The sequence below is a fragment of the Bos javanicus genome, chromosome 7, assembly GCF_032452875.1.
Source record: "Bos javanicus breed banteng chromosome 7, ARS-OSU_banteng_1.0, whole genome shotgun sequence".
Taxonomy (NCBI): Eukaryota; Metazoa; Chordata; class Mammalia; order Artiodactyla; family Bovidae; genus Bos; species Bos javanicus.
Genome location: NC_083874.1, coordinates 57,802,905 through 57,816,636, shown reverse-complemented (window position 1 = coordinate 57,816,636; position 13,732 = coordinate 57,802,905). Strand labels below are relative to the sequence as shown.

General features: G+C 42.7%; 1 protein-coding gene across 6 annotated transcripts in view; it reads left to right on the top strand.

The window, feature by feature from the left end:
• Positions 1 to 13,732, top strand: part of PPP2R2B (protein phosphatase 2 regulatory subunit Bbeta) — a 509,042-nt gene that overhangs the window by 31,869 nt on the left and 463,441 nt on the right. Inside the window, exon 1 of one of the 6 annotated variants that reach the window (XM_061423889.1) lies at positions 4,235 to 4,799. The exons of 3 other annotated variants lie outside the window; for them this stretch is intronic. In XM_061423889.1, the coding sequence (XP_061279873.1) occupies positions 4,726 to 4,799 (74 nt within the window). In that variant the 5' untranslated portion in view covers positions 4,235 to 4,725. Of the gene's footprint in view, positions 1 to 4,234; positions 4,800 to 13,732 lie in introns of those variants that run through there. 2 more of the 6 variants (XM_061423886.1, XM_061423895.1) reach the window with 2 other exon arrangements.

The window sequence follows — 13,732 nt, the reverse complement described above, 5'->3', positions numbered from 1 at the left end:
TTTGCAGGACAAAGTTGCTTGTTGAGCTCCCATGAGTTCAGTTTAAAGAAAGCTTGGAACAGCCTGATCCATAGTACAGCACTCAACAGTCTCCCAATTACTTTTTTTTTTTTTCGGCCATTTGATGTCGGAACCTGGCATTTGGAAGTCATCTGGGGCATTTGTTGTCCCTGGGCCAGACTCCAGGCCCTTCTCGCATGGCACCTAAAATGGGTCACCTTTATCTTTCCCTCCTTCTAGGCTTCTCATTTCCCTTTCTCTCTGCTCATGGGCCCTCCCTTCAGGCACCTCTCCCACTGCCTTGGAGCCTCCCTTCACCATAGAAAGATTCCATCCTCTCCTGGCAGCTGTGCTCTGATCTGTGATGACATGAGGCACATCAGAGTCTAGTTGAACTTATGGAATAAATGACTGCTAACTCTTTATTTTCTGGGTTTCCAGTAAGATCATTTCCTTTTAATGGGAACCTTTCATAAGTAATACCTAATGCAAATTATGGATCTCTTTATGGGCAAATACCATAGTATCATCATTCCTCATACTAGGTTGCTGACCACACTTGGACAAATATCAGAGATGGAAGCCAGTCTGTCCTTTGCCAGTGGACTAGACACTCAGAATGTAAAGATCAACATGGTAGGTTGACCAAAACTGCCTGGCACTGGGTGGCCTTGGATGACCCTGGATAAACCTGTGTGGCTCTAAGTGACTCTGGGTGGCACTGGGTGACCTTGAGTGATGTGAGGTGACCCTGGGAGATTCTGGATGAACTTGAGTGGCCTGGGTGATCCTGAATGACCTTGAAAAAAAGCATGGATCTTTAACGTTGACCTTTGGGGCTCCATAATCCCAAATAAACTTTTCAGAACCTCTACCTGCTGTCACCTCTATAATGCTGTATATGATAGTTTATTAGTTCTTTTTTAGGGAAAACATACTTCATTAGAGCAAGGATGATGTCTTATATCCTGTATCCCCATCACTCAGTCTGATGACTGATATAAAGTCGAGTAGAACTAATTGTTGGGCAAAAGTGATATGACAAATAATTTATGAGAATGATGTTTGAAAAACTTGAGCTGTTACCCTGACCCTTCAAGTCAAAGCATGAAATGAAATACCTTACTCCAGAGGTTCTCAAATTTTAAATAAGAATCACATGGACTGCTAAATACTCCTTGCCTATCCTCAGAGAGTCTGAATCAATAGGCTTGAGAGCTACTGTGATCTTCACAAGATCATCAAGTGATTGTGATGCAGAAACACTGGGTCTCCTGGTTTGGCGGGGCATGGGGATCAGGGTCTGTTTGTCTTTGGATAAATTATTATATCCTCTCAGCCTTTTTTTTCTTCCATAAAATGGAGTTGTTCAGAGAATCAAAGGGAGAAAGACACAAAAGCACATTGAATAGTTCGAATAGTGCAGTACAAACCACCCACCTGGGAATCACCTTTCCGAGGAAACTTCAAATCTGGTTTTCCTGTTCCTTGCCCATTCTGCAGATGGGTATGTAAGGTCCCTAGGCCTGGCACTAAATCAGTCATTTTAAACTGGGACTGGAGAAGACATTTATAGCCGAGGTTATGAGGTACTGACTGGATGCGAGCGCCTTGTGTCCAGTTAATGTTCATTCTTTATTTAGTTCTTTAAGGATAATTATGGGCAGCACCGTCAGTGAGTATTTTTTCACCCAGGAAGTACTTATTGAAGGTCTACCAGTGACTCCCAAGGTATTTACTAAATGCCTACTGTGTATATCTAAGACTGAAATATGCAAAGTTGAAGCATGTCTCTTCATGCATTCCATAATCTCTTTGCTTAAATAATATATTCCAGTTTTATGATGGACTCAAATTCACTTCATTTGTGGAGGGAACTCCACAAAAATTATAAAATATCCTTCAGAAGCTTTCTCCCATATATGTGGATTCATTCACTCATTCATTAGCTTATTCATTCAACTAATACTGATTGAGTACCTACTTCATTCAGACAATGGGTGAGGCACTAAGAGTACAAAGATGAATTAGACATTGATATCTCCCCTGAGAAATTTACAGTTTCATTGTTTAGATAAGACAGGTAAGTAAATGCCATAAGATACTGTGATTAAGGGCTGATATTACTGTTATAGACAATAGCAATTAAACTTATGAAGCACTTACAAAATTCTAGGCACTGTGTTTAACCCTTCTATAAGCCTTCCTACTTAGCCCTCATGCTATCCTGTAACATTCTATTATTATTCTATTACTATCCTTATTACCTTTGTAATGAGACTTGCTATTGTTGTTGTTTAGTTGCTCAGTCGTGTCTGACTCCTTGTGACTCCATGGACTACGGTACACCAGGCTTCCCTGTCCCTCACTATCTCCCACAGTTTGCTCAAACTCATGTCCATTGAGGCAATGATGCCATCCAACCATCTCATCCTGTGTCACCCCCTTCTCCTCCTGCCCTTAATCTTTCCCAGCATCAGGGTCCATTCCAGTGAGTCAGCTCTTCACATCAGGTGGCCAAAGTACTGGAGCTTCAGCTTCAGCATCAGTCCTTCCAATGAATATTCAGGGTTAATTTCCATCAGGATTGACTGGTTGGATCTCCTTGCCATCTAAGAGACTCTCAAGAGTCTTAGAGACGTTAAGTATGTTGCCCAGGATCACACAGTAAGTCAATATAAAAGACTGGCTTAAGCCCAAGTGGTGTAATGGCAGCACCACTCTCTTAACCACACCCACTCTTTCATTACTCTGACAGTGTTTGTGGCCGTAGGAGCTCAGAGAAAGCTGACGAGAGCAGTAAGAACAGCCTTGGCAGTGACAGTTTGGCAAGTGTCTATAATAAACAGGGTGCATCACATGCTTATCATCTCCTTTCATTCAAGAAAGTGGGAGGAAAACCTTGTTGTTCCCATTTTATGGATGCAGAAACTGAGGCTAACAAGTGTTAAAGCTGTGTTTATATCTTCCCAGCCAATAAGTGCATGCACTGGGATTCAAACTCAGGTCAGGTTGGTCCCAAAGCCTCCTTCCATTTGACTCATTACTGATCAGGGATTAGATGTTCTGTATCTATCAGGAAGATGCCTCCGGATTTGCTCATCTGTTGTGGGTTTGAGATTATCTACACAACTAATCCATACCATTTAGGCATTGTCTAAACAGCACCTTATTTGGGATGGCCCAACCTTGCCAGGTCTCTAGGTCTAAGGAAGTGATCGATAACATGATTATCAAAGGGTTAATGTTCCATCCTCAGCAGTAGTTTGTCATCATGCTGCAGTGGTCCAGAAACCAGGGCGAGAGCATGTTGGTGGAAGAGCGAACTTACATCCTGGCCTGCACTGGCTCTATACTTACTTACAGCTCTAAGTCTTTGCTCTTGTGGGCAGACCAGCACATTTCTCCAATGCTAAATTAAATATTTTCATACAGAGGAGAGCCCATAAAGGCTCAAAAATTATCCTATCAGATTTCAAGGCAAACTTTTATATTAAATCTTATTTTTAAAATTTTCACTCAGGGGAATACTGGTTTTCCTTTATGGGCCATTTAAATCATTTCCTGTGCCTCTGAATACAGCACAGAAAATATTCCCCTGTTTCTCTTAATCATACTCAATAGTGTATTTGACCGAACTTATAAATCCCAATGATGATGTCTTGTGCTTACCTTCCAGCAGTAAGATTTCCAAAATTATTACTATTTCCTGGGTTGTAACCAAACCAACTCCCAAATCTAAATCATTTGTTTTGGCAATTGGTCCTTTCCTTTAATATTCTCTATCTCTCTGTCTCTGCAATCTCAGTGAAAGTTTTGGTAAAGTTGTGTAATCCTTGCATCAACTTCCTCGTTCCAGATTTTCGTATGCCGTCAGAGCACACGGGCTGGTGAAAGGCCATTTCCCTTGGGTTTAGCCTCTATTCTTGTGTTGTGGCTTTAAATTTGTACAGCAAATAACTCAGAACCAAGTTACTGCCTCGGCGTGAGTGCTGGCAGGAAAAAACAGCCGTAATGGAGCACAGAATCTGTCTGTGTTAGCCCTCTGTCACCGGCTACTCAACCCAGCTTTTGGCTTCACCTAAATGATAAATGGTCCTATTGTCTGGGTTTCGTATTAAAAAACTAGAACTCAATCTAGATTAAGCAAGGACAGAGACCCATTTCATTGCACTGTACTTTAATATTCCTGAGACCCATGGCTTTACGGGTGGCTCCTTTTAACAGTCATCTCTCTCCAGGGCGGAACACTATGCTGTCTTTGTTTCATCTGATCTTTCAGCTAAATAAGAGATGGTCACTTATCCTCACGCCTCCCATATCCTGCTGGATTTCTCTTGCTAAGAGAAACTGACCACACGGGAAAAGAGAGAGGTTTCAGGCAGGGCATTTCAGCGTGTGTTTACAGGCAAGACTGACTTACTCAGCAAATCCTGCTTGGAGGAGCTGCAGCCAATGAAGAGGCTATATCGCGGCTTGCTTAGGGGCTTCTGAGTTTGAGCTGCATGCAGAAATGTAAGGCAGTGCTCCCTGGCGCTGATGGCAACATGGGACCCAGCTTCAGTTATTCCTCAGGCTCCCCAGCTCTGCAACACGGGGAGAGAGCCTCCATAAACATGTGGGTGATGTAGCCAGCTTTAAAGGCCGAGAGAATCCTGATGGATTCAGGAGACTGTTTTTTTATTTAGATTTTTTTTTCTTTTGCCTTCTTTTTTGGAAGATGAAATGCTTCTCTCGTTACCTGCCTTACATCTTCAGACCTCCGAACACCATCCTCTCTTCCAGCTGCCACACGGAAGGTACAGACCAGAGAGGGAGAGTGTCTGGGTGGGTGGGAAAAAGTGGGCTGGTGTCTGACTTCCCACAGGCTCTACCGAGACTGCCTTCTGCAGCTCCTAGAAGACTCTCGTGCCTGGCAAAAGCATCTATCTCACAGACTCAGATCTGCTTCTAAAATCAGTCTGTTTTCTACGAGGAAAGTCTTTTCTGAAGAGCAGGATAACAATTGCAAAGGTGGTCTCAGCACTGATGCAGCTGAGTAGAAAATAATTTAGAAATGTTTTGCCAATTCTCCTTGTTCTCTTTCACATGCAAACAAGTAACTGGAACTAACGTTAAGGGGAAAACAAATTGCTGTAGGTGCCGCCACATACATTTATCCAAGCTCTCTTGTTTTGTCACTGTCCTTTTAATAACTTGGTGTATGCCCAAGAAAGCAATTAGCAAAATAGAATGGGCTTATTACTGTATGACGATGGAGCATCGGTTGGTTGTTGGGTTGATTTGCTCAGAGTCTGTACTTGGGGTGCAGGGCAGGAAGATCGCAGCCGAGTTTCAGTGCTTGCTGGCAATGTGGTCTGTGGGGTCCTAAGTTGATGCCTTAAGGCAAGGGTGAGCTGAGTCTTGTACAAACAGTTCCTGGTCCTTTGGGGGACCTTCTCTGCACCCTCTAACCTAGCGTGCTATGCCTACGTCAGGGGGACTTTCTACGTGCACGTGTGCAATGCCTTGTAAACATACTGGCAATTCCCCGTCAACTAAGCACTGCAGCTTTCAACATTTCTAGAGTCAGTAGCTGGTCTTGCATCTTCTCTGTGTGATTTGCCTGTTTCTTTTGATCTGATACATCCTAGGAAAAGAGCAATTTCAAGAAAAGTCAGTGTTTTCAGCTGTTTTCAGCCAGTCAACAGACTGGCTGTTTTCAGCTGTAGGTGTTGTCCTACAAGCAGTCCTTGATAGAGGGTTAAGGTTGGTGAGGAACAACAACTCTGCCTCAGGTCTAGACACACTCTTCTGGAAGTGAGCCGGTAAGCAGCCTGTTCTGAAAACCCATCCTCGTTTCTCATCCTCACAGGAAGAGCCTTGGACTAGGGGCTGTGTATGTAAAATAAGAGAAGTGTGTATTATACCATAAAGATGCTTTTTAATCAGTATTCTCAGGAAATAGGAGTAGAAGTTTGGAACTGAAACTGAGGGTAGTATTTTCCATAGGCATTGATAATTCATAGATTTTTGGTTTTAATTTGCATATTTACTTTAAAATGTTATTGGTGGCTAAAGGAGATGGCCCACTAAGAAGTCTCTCTTCCCTCATAGAAACGTAGCAAGTCCCTATATATACTGGGGATAGACAAAGAGTAGCGTGGATAGAAATCTCCATGAGGGGAACTTTCCAAACACAGAAGACTTAAACTCATATAGGAAGCTGCCTCAGTGATTTCTGATTGGTGCCCTGCCTCTCCTCCCAGCTTAAACTTTGAGAACTCCAACACTTTGTCTATTCAGTTGGTGTTTTGTTTATGAATCAGACTAAAGACCGTACCTTGGGCAGACAGAACACCACCACCATGAGAACTTTCTTGAACTGTTTTTTATGTCAAATTTAACTGATTAATTCCATCAAAATGGAAACCTCATTTTATTCATGTCAAAGCAAACAATCTCTGAATCACCAGCTATCATCAGATTTAAGTGTGTGTATGGGGGTGGGGAGAAAGACTATAAATTTCTTGTAAACGTATTAAAGATGATGGTCAAAGGGAATAGCCTCTGCCAAACATTAAAATCATGAATAAGGCTCTGGGGCAGAGTAGAAAAGGCAGGAGTTAAATATCAAGAGGCCAAAGACAAGTCCCTTAATTGCTTTATGCCCAGTTTCATCTCTAGAATGGAACTAAAGAGACCTACTTCCAGGATATTGGACTTGCCAGGTAGATCAGTGGTAAAGAATCCACCTGCCAATTCAGAAGACATGGGTTCAATCCCTGGATTGGGAAGATCCCCTGGAGAAAGAAATGGCAACCCGCTCCAATATTCTTATCTTAGCAATCCCATGGACAGAGGAGCCTGGCAGGCTGTAGTCCCCAGGGTTGCAAAAGAGTTGGACACAACTTAGCGACTAAACAACAACAGCTACCAGGATGTTAAAAATTAAGTGTGATAATTAAAGTTATTCATAAAACTTACTACATGATAAATGCCCTCCATTTTTTAGTCCTTCACCCTATGTGCCTTCTTAGATATTCAAGTCTCTGTTATCATACTCTCTCAAGCAATAAAGTGGTTTCCCCCAAAGCATCACAGTGTCACTAGAAACTTGTTACACTTATTTAGAGTTTGAGGAGAAAAAGATGTCAGAATGAATCTGAGTTTATGTTTCTACATTGTTAGCAATCCTGTTACTCTATAGTCTATTCTGACTGGGAACATTTATTTAATTGAAAAAGACAGTAATGATTAACTTGTGTCTATCCCTGTGAAAGTCAAATAAATCTAGACAATCCCCTTAAGAGTAATTCTAGAACAACTTTAAGAGCATTAACAATACCTGGGCTGCTTCAGGGATGGAACCATCCTACTGAGACGATTAGTATTATCCTCCCAGCTTTGCCTTGACTTTGTTCTCTCAACATAGGAAGATCCTGGGCAGAGTCCTAGCTCTACCACTTGCCAAGTGGGTGATGTTGGGTAGTTCCTTTACCTCTCTTAGCCTGTTGTTTAGTTGCTAAGACATGTCTGGCTCTTTTGCAACCCCATGGACTACAGCCTGCCAAGCTTCTCTGTCCATGGGATTTCCCAGGCAACAATACTGGAGTGGGTTGCCATTTCCTTCTCCAGGGGATCTTCCTGACCCAGGGATCAAGCCTGCATCTCCTGCATTGGCAGGCAGGTTCTTTACCAGTGAGTCCCCGGGGAAGTGCTTTCTCTTATCCTAAGTTCCCTCGTTTGTAAAACATGCAAGGAAATACATTCAGAATGCCACACACAGTGTGATGATAACGGTAGCCAGCCTGTACTTCTGTTTACTGCATCCAAGGCGTTACCTAAACACATTATATACAGCAACACATTGTAGATAGGGTAAATCTATAATATGTAGTCGATAAATGTTAGTTCCTTTTTCCTTCACTTTCTCATTCTCATCCCTCAAGCCTGTTTTTCATCCATCATATAGAGAGTTGGTCCATATATTGAAGTCAAAATTCTTTTTTGAAACATGATTCCACCCCACCACCTCAAACACAAACACACTTGCACTTAACCTGTCGATGACCTCCCCAGGCCTTTAGGTCCTGCATATTCTGACTCCTGCCTGACTTTCCTGAGTGATCCCAAACACGCCTTCTTGTCGGCTCTCCAGCCATAAGCTGTCTGTCTCCATATTCTCCCTCTGACCACAGATTTGGGGGATGGTTCTCTCTCCCCTCTGCCCCATTCTTTAATTCAAGGCGTCGATTCTCAACTGAAGCTGAGAAGCCATTCTTGACCCTCAGCTGATCTTAGCTCTTTTTAAAAAAACGTATTTACTTATTTGGCTCTGCTGGGTGTTAGTGGCAGCATGTGGGATCCTCGATCATCACTGAAGCATGTGGGATCTAGTTCCCTGACCAGGGACTGTACCCAGGCCCGCTGCATTGGGAGTGTGGAGTCTTAGCCACTAGACCACCAGAGAAGTCTCCGATCATAGCTCTTAAAGAACTGGGTTTCTTTCCTTCAGAGCACCTATCCTAGCTTACCATTATGAATAGACTGATACAACTGATTTGTTAGAATCTGTTTCCTTACTGGATTGAAAGCGTCAAGAGCAAGACTCTTATGTAATTCTGCTCTCTGTTTTAACCTCATCACTAGAACAATACCAAGTACATAATAGGTGCTCAATTTTTATTGAAGAAGATTACAAATACCAATACTGTTGTATAGATAAATCTTAAAAACATGGGGACAATATTCTGCAAAACATTACCTTTTATGTGAATGCTGGATTGGGGAACATCCAGCATTGCTGGATTGGGGAGTTGTTTAAAACACTGTGGATTGGGGCATTTTTGGTGGCCATATTTGAGGGATCAGCTTTTATTACCATATTCTAGTAATACTGTAACTTGAAATAAGAAGACAGATCCAGAAAAAAAGGACAACTAAATAGAGCTGATATAAGAGTACAGGTAGGGTTTTGAGAAGGCACTTGGATTGTATTCCCTTCTCTGTGAATCCATCAAGTGAGCACATAACTCCCTCCTCCTGATAGGGAAGGATTCATACAGCAGAATGGTTTCAGGAGCAGAGGAACAAAATTCCAATTCCAATCAAAAGGAAATCATTCCAGACAGGACAGAGGGGCATAGGAGACCCACAGAATGAGAGAGCCAGGAAGGTATGAGGAAACTTGCCTAATATTCTCCAGTGGACCTGATTTGGTACCTGACATGAAGAGCTTTTATTTGGATTATCTTACAAATTGGTGCAGATGCTTTCTTTATCCAAAGGGTGATGTGCTGAGCCAGAGATGGTATCCTTTCCCTGAGTTGCCTGGTCATCATTTCATGCTGCAAACCCCATCCATCCTTTAAAACTCAGTTTGAGTCACATCTTTCTAGGAAGACTTCCTCAACAAGTCCGAAGACAGAAGTGTTTTTATGAGTCATATAAACCACAATAACAATGAGAAGAGGAAATTAGAGAGAAGCAGCCATAGCACCACAAAGCCTGTGGATCTTTGGCTGTGTGCTGGGGGCCATGGCTGTATAATCACACTGGCCCCTCACACAACCTCTTGTGTTAGACGCCATCATCTCCATTTTACAGATAAGGACACTGATGCTCACCACCTTGCCCAGAGCCTTAGTTAGGAAAGTGGCAGAGCCAAGACTCAGGTCCAAACAATCTGAATCAAAACTCGGTGCTCTTCAGGGAACTCTGCTCAATGTTATGTGGCAGCCTGAATGGGAAGGGAGTTTGTGGGGAGCAGGGCAATGGATACAGGTATATGTATGGTTGAGTCACTCTGCTGAGTACCTGAAACTGTCACAACAGTGTTAATCGATTATGAAAGTATTAGTTGCTCAGTTGTGTCCGATTCTTTGTGACTCCACAAACTGTAGCCTAGCAGGCTCCTTATTCCATGGAATTCTCCAGGCAAGAATATTGGAGTGGGTTACCATTCCCTTCTCCAGGGGATCTTCCTGACCCAAGGATCGAACCCAGTTCTCCTGCACTGGCAGGCAAATTCTTTACAGTCTGAGCCACCAGGCAAGCTATTTGGCTATACTTCAATACAAAATAAAAAGTTTAAGTAATAGTAATAAAACCCTAGTAGGAGAAGGAAATGGCAACCCACTCCAGTGTTCTTGCCTGGAGAATCCCAGGGACGGGGGAGCCTGGTGGGCTGCTGTCTGTGGGGTTGCACAGAGTCAGACACGACCGAAGCGACTTAGCAGCAGCAGCAGCCATATATCACATGGGATTGTGTGGGTCTGGTGACTCTTTGGTCTCTTTCTCTAGGCAGTTTGATCCTTGAAGGCTGGTAGTTAATAAATTACTGTTGAACGAGACAAAACAAAAACTCAGTGCTCTTGCCCCTTACACTGCATATTTCCTCCTGAAGATCTGTATGAGAATAGCCTTCAGGCTATATTGAAGCAGTCTAAGTCTGCATCTATCTTCTGCTAGCCAGGAGCAGCTTGGGCACAGGAACCCTGCCCTAGTTGTCCTCGGTCTCTGCAACCCGGTCAGTACAGAGCTGGACTGAGTAGATGCTCAAGAAATCCTACTAGAATGAAGGACTGAATGACAGAGTGAGTGAACGAACTTACCTGTCTTCTTTCAATAATGCTCCTTCAAGACGAAGAAGGTTCTTTTCTCTTTTTGACTTTTTAAAAATTGGAGTATACTTGCTTTCCAACGTTATGTTAGTTTCCGCTGTACAACGAGGTGAATCAGCTGTGTGTGTGCATATATCCCCTCACTCTTGGACCTCCCACCCATCCCCGCATCCCACCACTCTAGGCCATCACAGAGCACCGAGCTGAGCTCCCTGTTCTGCAAAGTTCTTGCAGCAGAATATCTTCCAATGATACCCAAAAGCAGGACTGCTGGAAGTACACACACACACAGAGGAAAAATACACATTTTTTCCCCAAACTCTTTACTTTTAGAAGTAAACCAAGCAGTGTTCTCTACTTTCTAGGCACAGTTCCACTGTGTGTGTATATGGATGTAGGTACAGTTACCTGTATGTATTCCTCACAACAATCCTATGAAGTAGGTACAGTTACGATCCCTGTGTGTTAAACATGGGGAAACCAGAGCACAGAGAAGTTAGGTATCTTGTCCAAGATCACACAGCTATTAAGTGCAAGAGCTAGGATTAGAATCCACGCAGTTCAGTTCCAAAGTACCTGCCAAGAAAGGATTTTGCTCTATTTTGTGCCTTTTTACATGTTTATAGAATTCTTACATGTATTTGGAATTCTTGTCTCAGCCCCTTTCACATATTTAAAACCAGCCCACTCTTTGGGTCCACATCAAACCCGCTTCCACCTACAGCGTTCCCTGACTACTCATTTTCTCATTGTTACAAATACGCAACTACATTGAAAATCTTTCCCAAGTGCACATTGTGATTCTCTGTAAGACAGAAATAATATTCCACCACATGAAGGGGTTATTAGAAGGATTAAGTGAGACAGAACCTTACATTGTTTGACTCTGCTTTGCATTTCAAGTTTGTTTTCCATTTTCACGTGCAGCAGATGAACGGTCCCTGCTTTCATCTCCAGCCGGTCCTCCCCTGTGTGAATCCCACCCCTGACCCCCACGCAAGCCCCTCACCCCTGCACTCAGCCCCTCTCCCTCTGCTCTAAGTCCTTCCTCTCTACAGGATCCCGTGGGGCAGTCCACAGACATGCTGTAAATCATCTCACTTAAAGTAATCATCTCCTGATCCTGTATCCCCCTCAGCTGCTGCCTCATTCCCCACTCCCCTTTCCAGAAAAAAAAAAAAAAAAAGCCTTGAAAGGGTCCTCCACATGGTCACCATGTCTTTCCCTCCAGTTTGCTCTTTCCATCCCGCCACCGAAACAGCTCTTGTGAGGGTCACCAGTGACCCTCTCATTCATGAATCCTGTCATCCTCTGCTGCAGCTCGCACTAGTTTTGACCCACGCAGTCGCTGCTTCCTTCTTGAGAGAGTTTCTTGTCTTGGCCTCAAGGCCACACTTTCTCTCTGTTTCCCTCTCCCTCACTGGCTAGTCTTTCTCTGACTCCCCAGCTAGTTCCTCATCATCTTCCCAATCTATAAACATTGGGGCCCGGGGCTCAGTCTTCTTCTTAATCTATACTTGCTCCTAGGTGATCTCATGGTCTGAAATCTCTTATATTCAGTTTATATTTCTAGCTCCAACTTCTCCCTAAAATACAGATTTGTATGTCTATCTGCCTACCTAATATTTCCACTCATATGCACAACAGAGATCTCAAAACAGAACTCCTGATTTCCTCTCAAGAAAAACCTCTTTGTTCAGCATTTTTCTTCAGCTCACTAAATGAGAATTTCGTTCTTCTAGTTACTCAAGTCAAGCACTTTGAAATTGTCTTTTATTTCCTTCTGTCTCATATCCTTCTAATTCTACAATAAATCCTCGGACTTAAACTCCTAAAACTTACCCAGAATCTGAACACATCTTATTATGTCCATCACTCAAATGTTTCTTTATCAGAAGCATTTATTGGCCTTCCTGTCTAAAATAGGGACTTCCTGGGTAGCTCAAACGGTAAAGAATCTGCCTGCAATGTGAGAGATCTGGGTTCAATCCCTGGGTTGGGAAGATCCCTGGGAGAAGGACATGGCAACCCATTCCACTCTTCTTGCCTGGAGAATTCCATGGACAGAGGAGCCTGATTGGCTCCCGTCCACGGAGTCACAAAGAGTCGGACACGACTGAGTCTCACTCCAATGTTAATAGCAGCGTTATTAACAGTTGCCAAGATATGGAAGAAATCTAAGCATCCATCAACAGATCAGTGGATAAAGATGTGGTACGTATATACACAATTGGATACTACTCAGCCATAAAAAGGAGTGAAATCTTGTTACTTGCAACAACATGAATGAACTTGGAGGGTATTATGCTAAGTGAAATAAGTCAGACAGAGAAAGATAAATATTGTATGATATCAGGACATATGTAGAATCCAAAAAAGAAAAAAATACAACTAAGTAGTGAAAATATAAAAGAAACAGACTCACAGGTATAGAGAACAAACTAGTGATTATCAGTGGGGAAAGGAAAGAGGGCAGGGGCAAGATAGGGGTATAAAATTAAGAGGTACAAGCTGTTATGTATAAAATAAGCCACAGGATATATTGTACAATACACCGTGCTGTGCTTAGTCACTCAGTTGTGTCCAAATCTTTGCAACACCATGGATGTAGCCCACCATGCTCCTCTGTCCATGGGAATTTTCCAGGCAAGAATATGTGAGTGGGTTGCCATACTGTCCTCCAGGGGATCTTCCCAACCCAGGGATCAAACCCAGGTCTCCCACATTGCAAGCAGAGTCTTTACTGTCTGAACCACTAGGGAAGCCCAATATTTTATAATAGCTATAAATGGAGTATAATCTTTAAAAGTTGTGAATCACTATATTGTCTACCTGTAACTTTTGTGCATCAACTGTACTTCAATTAAAAAAAGAAAAATAAGATTACAATATTGCCAAATGGGAAAAAAAATTCTCACATACACACATATACACAAATACATACTCCCTCAGTTACTTGTACCCTGCTTTACTTTTCCTCCATGGCACTTACCTTGACCTGACATGTTATATATCCATTTATTTATTTGTCGCCGGTCTTTCTGCGCTCTAGAATATAAACTACACGAAAGCAGAGACATTCTCTGTTTTGTTCGTTTCTATGTCTCCAGTACTTAGAACAGTTTCTA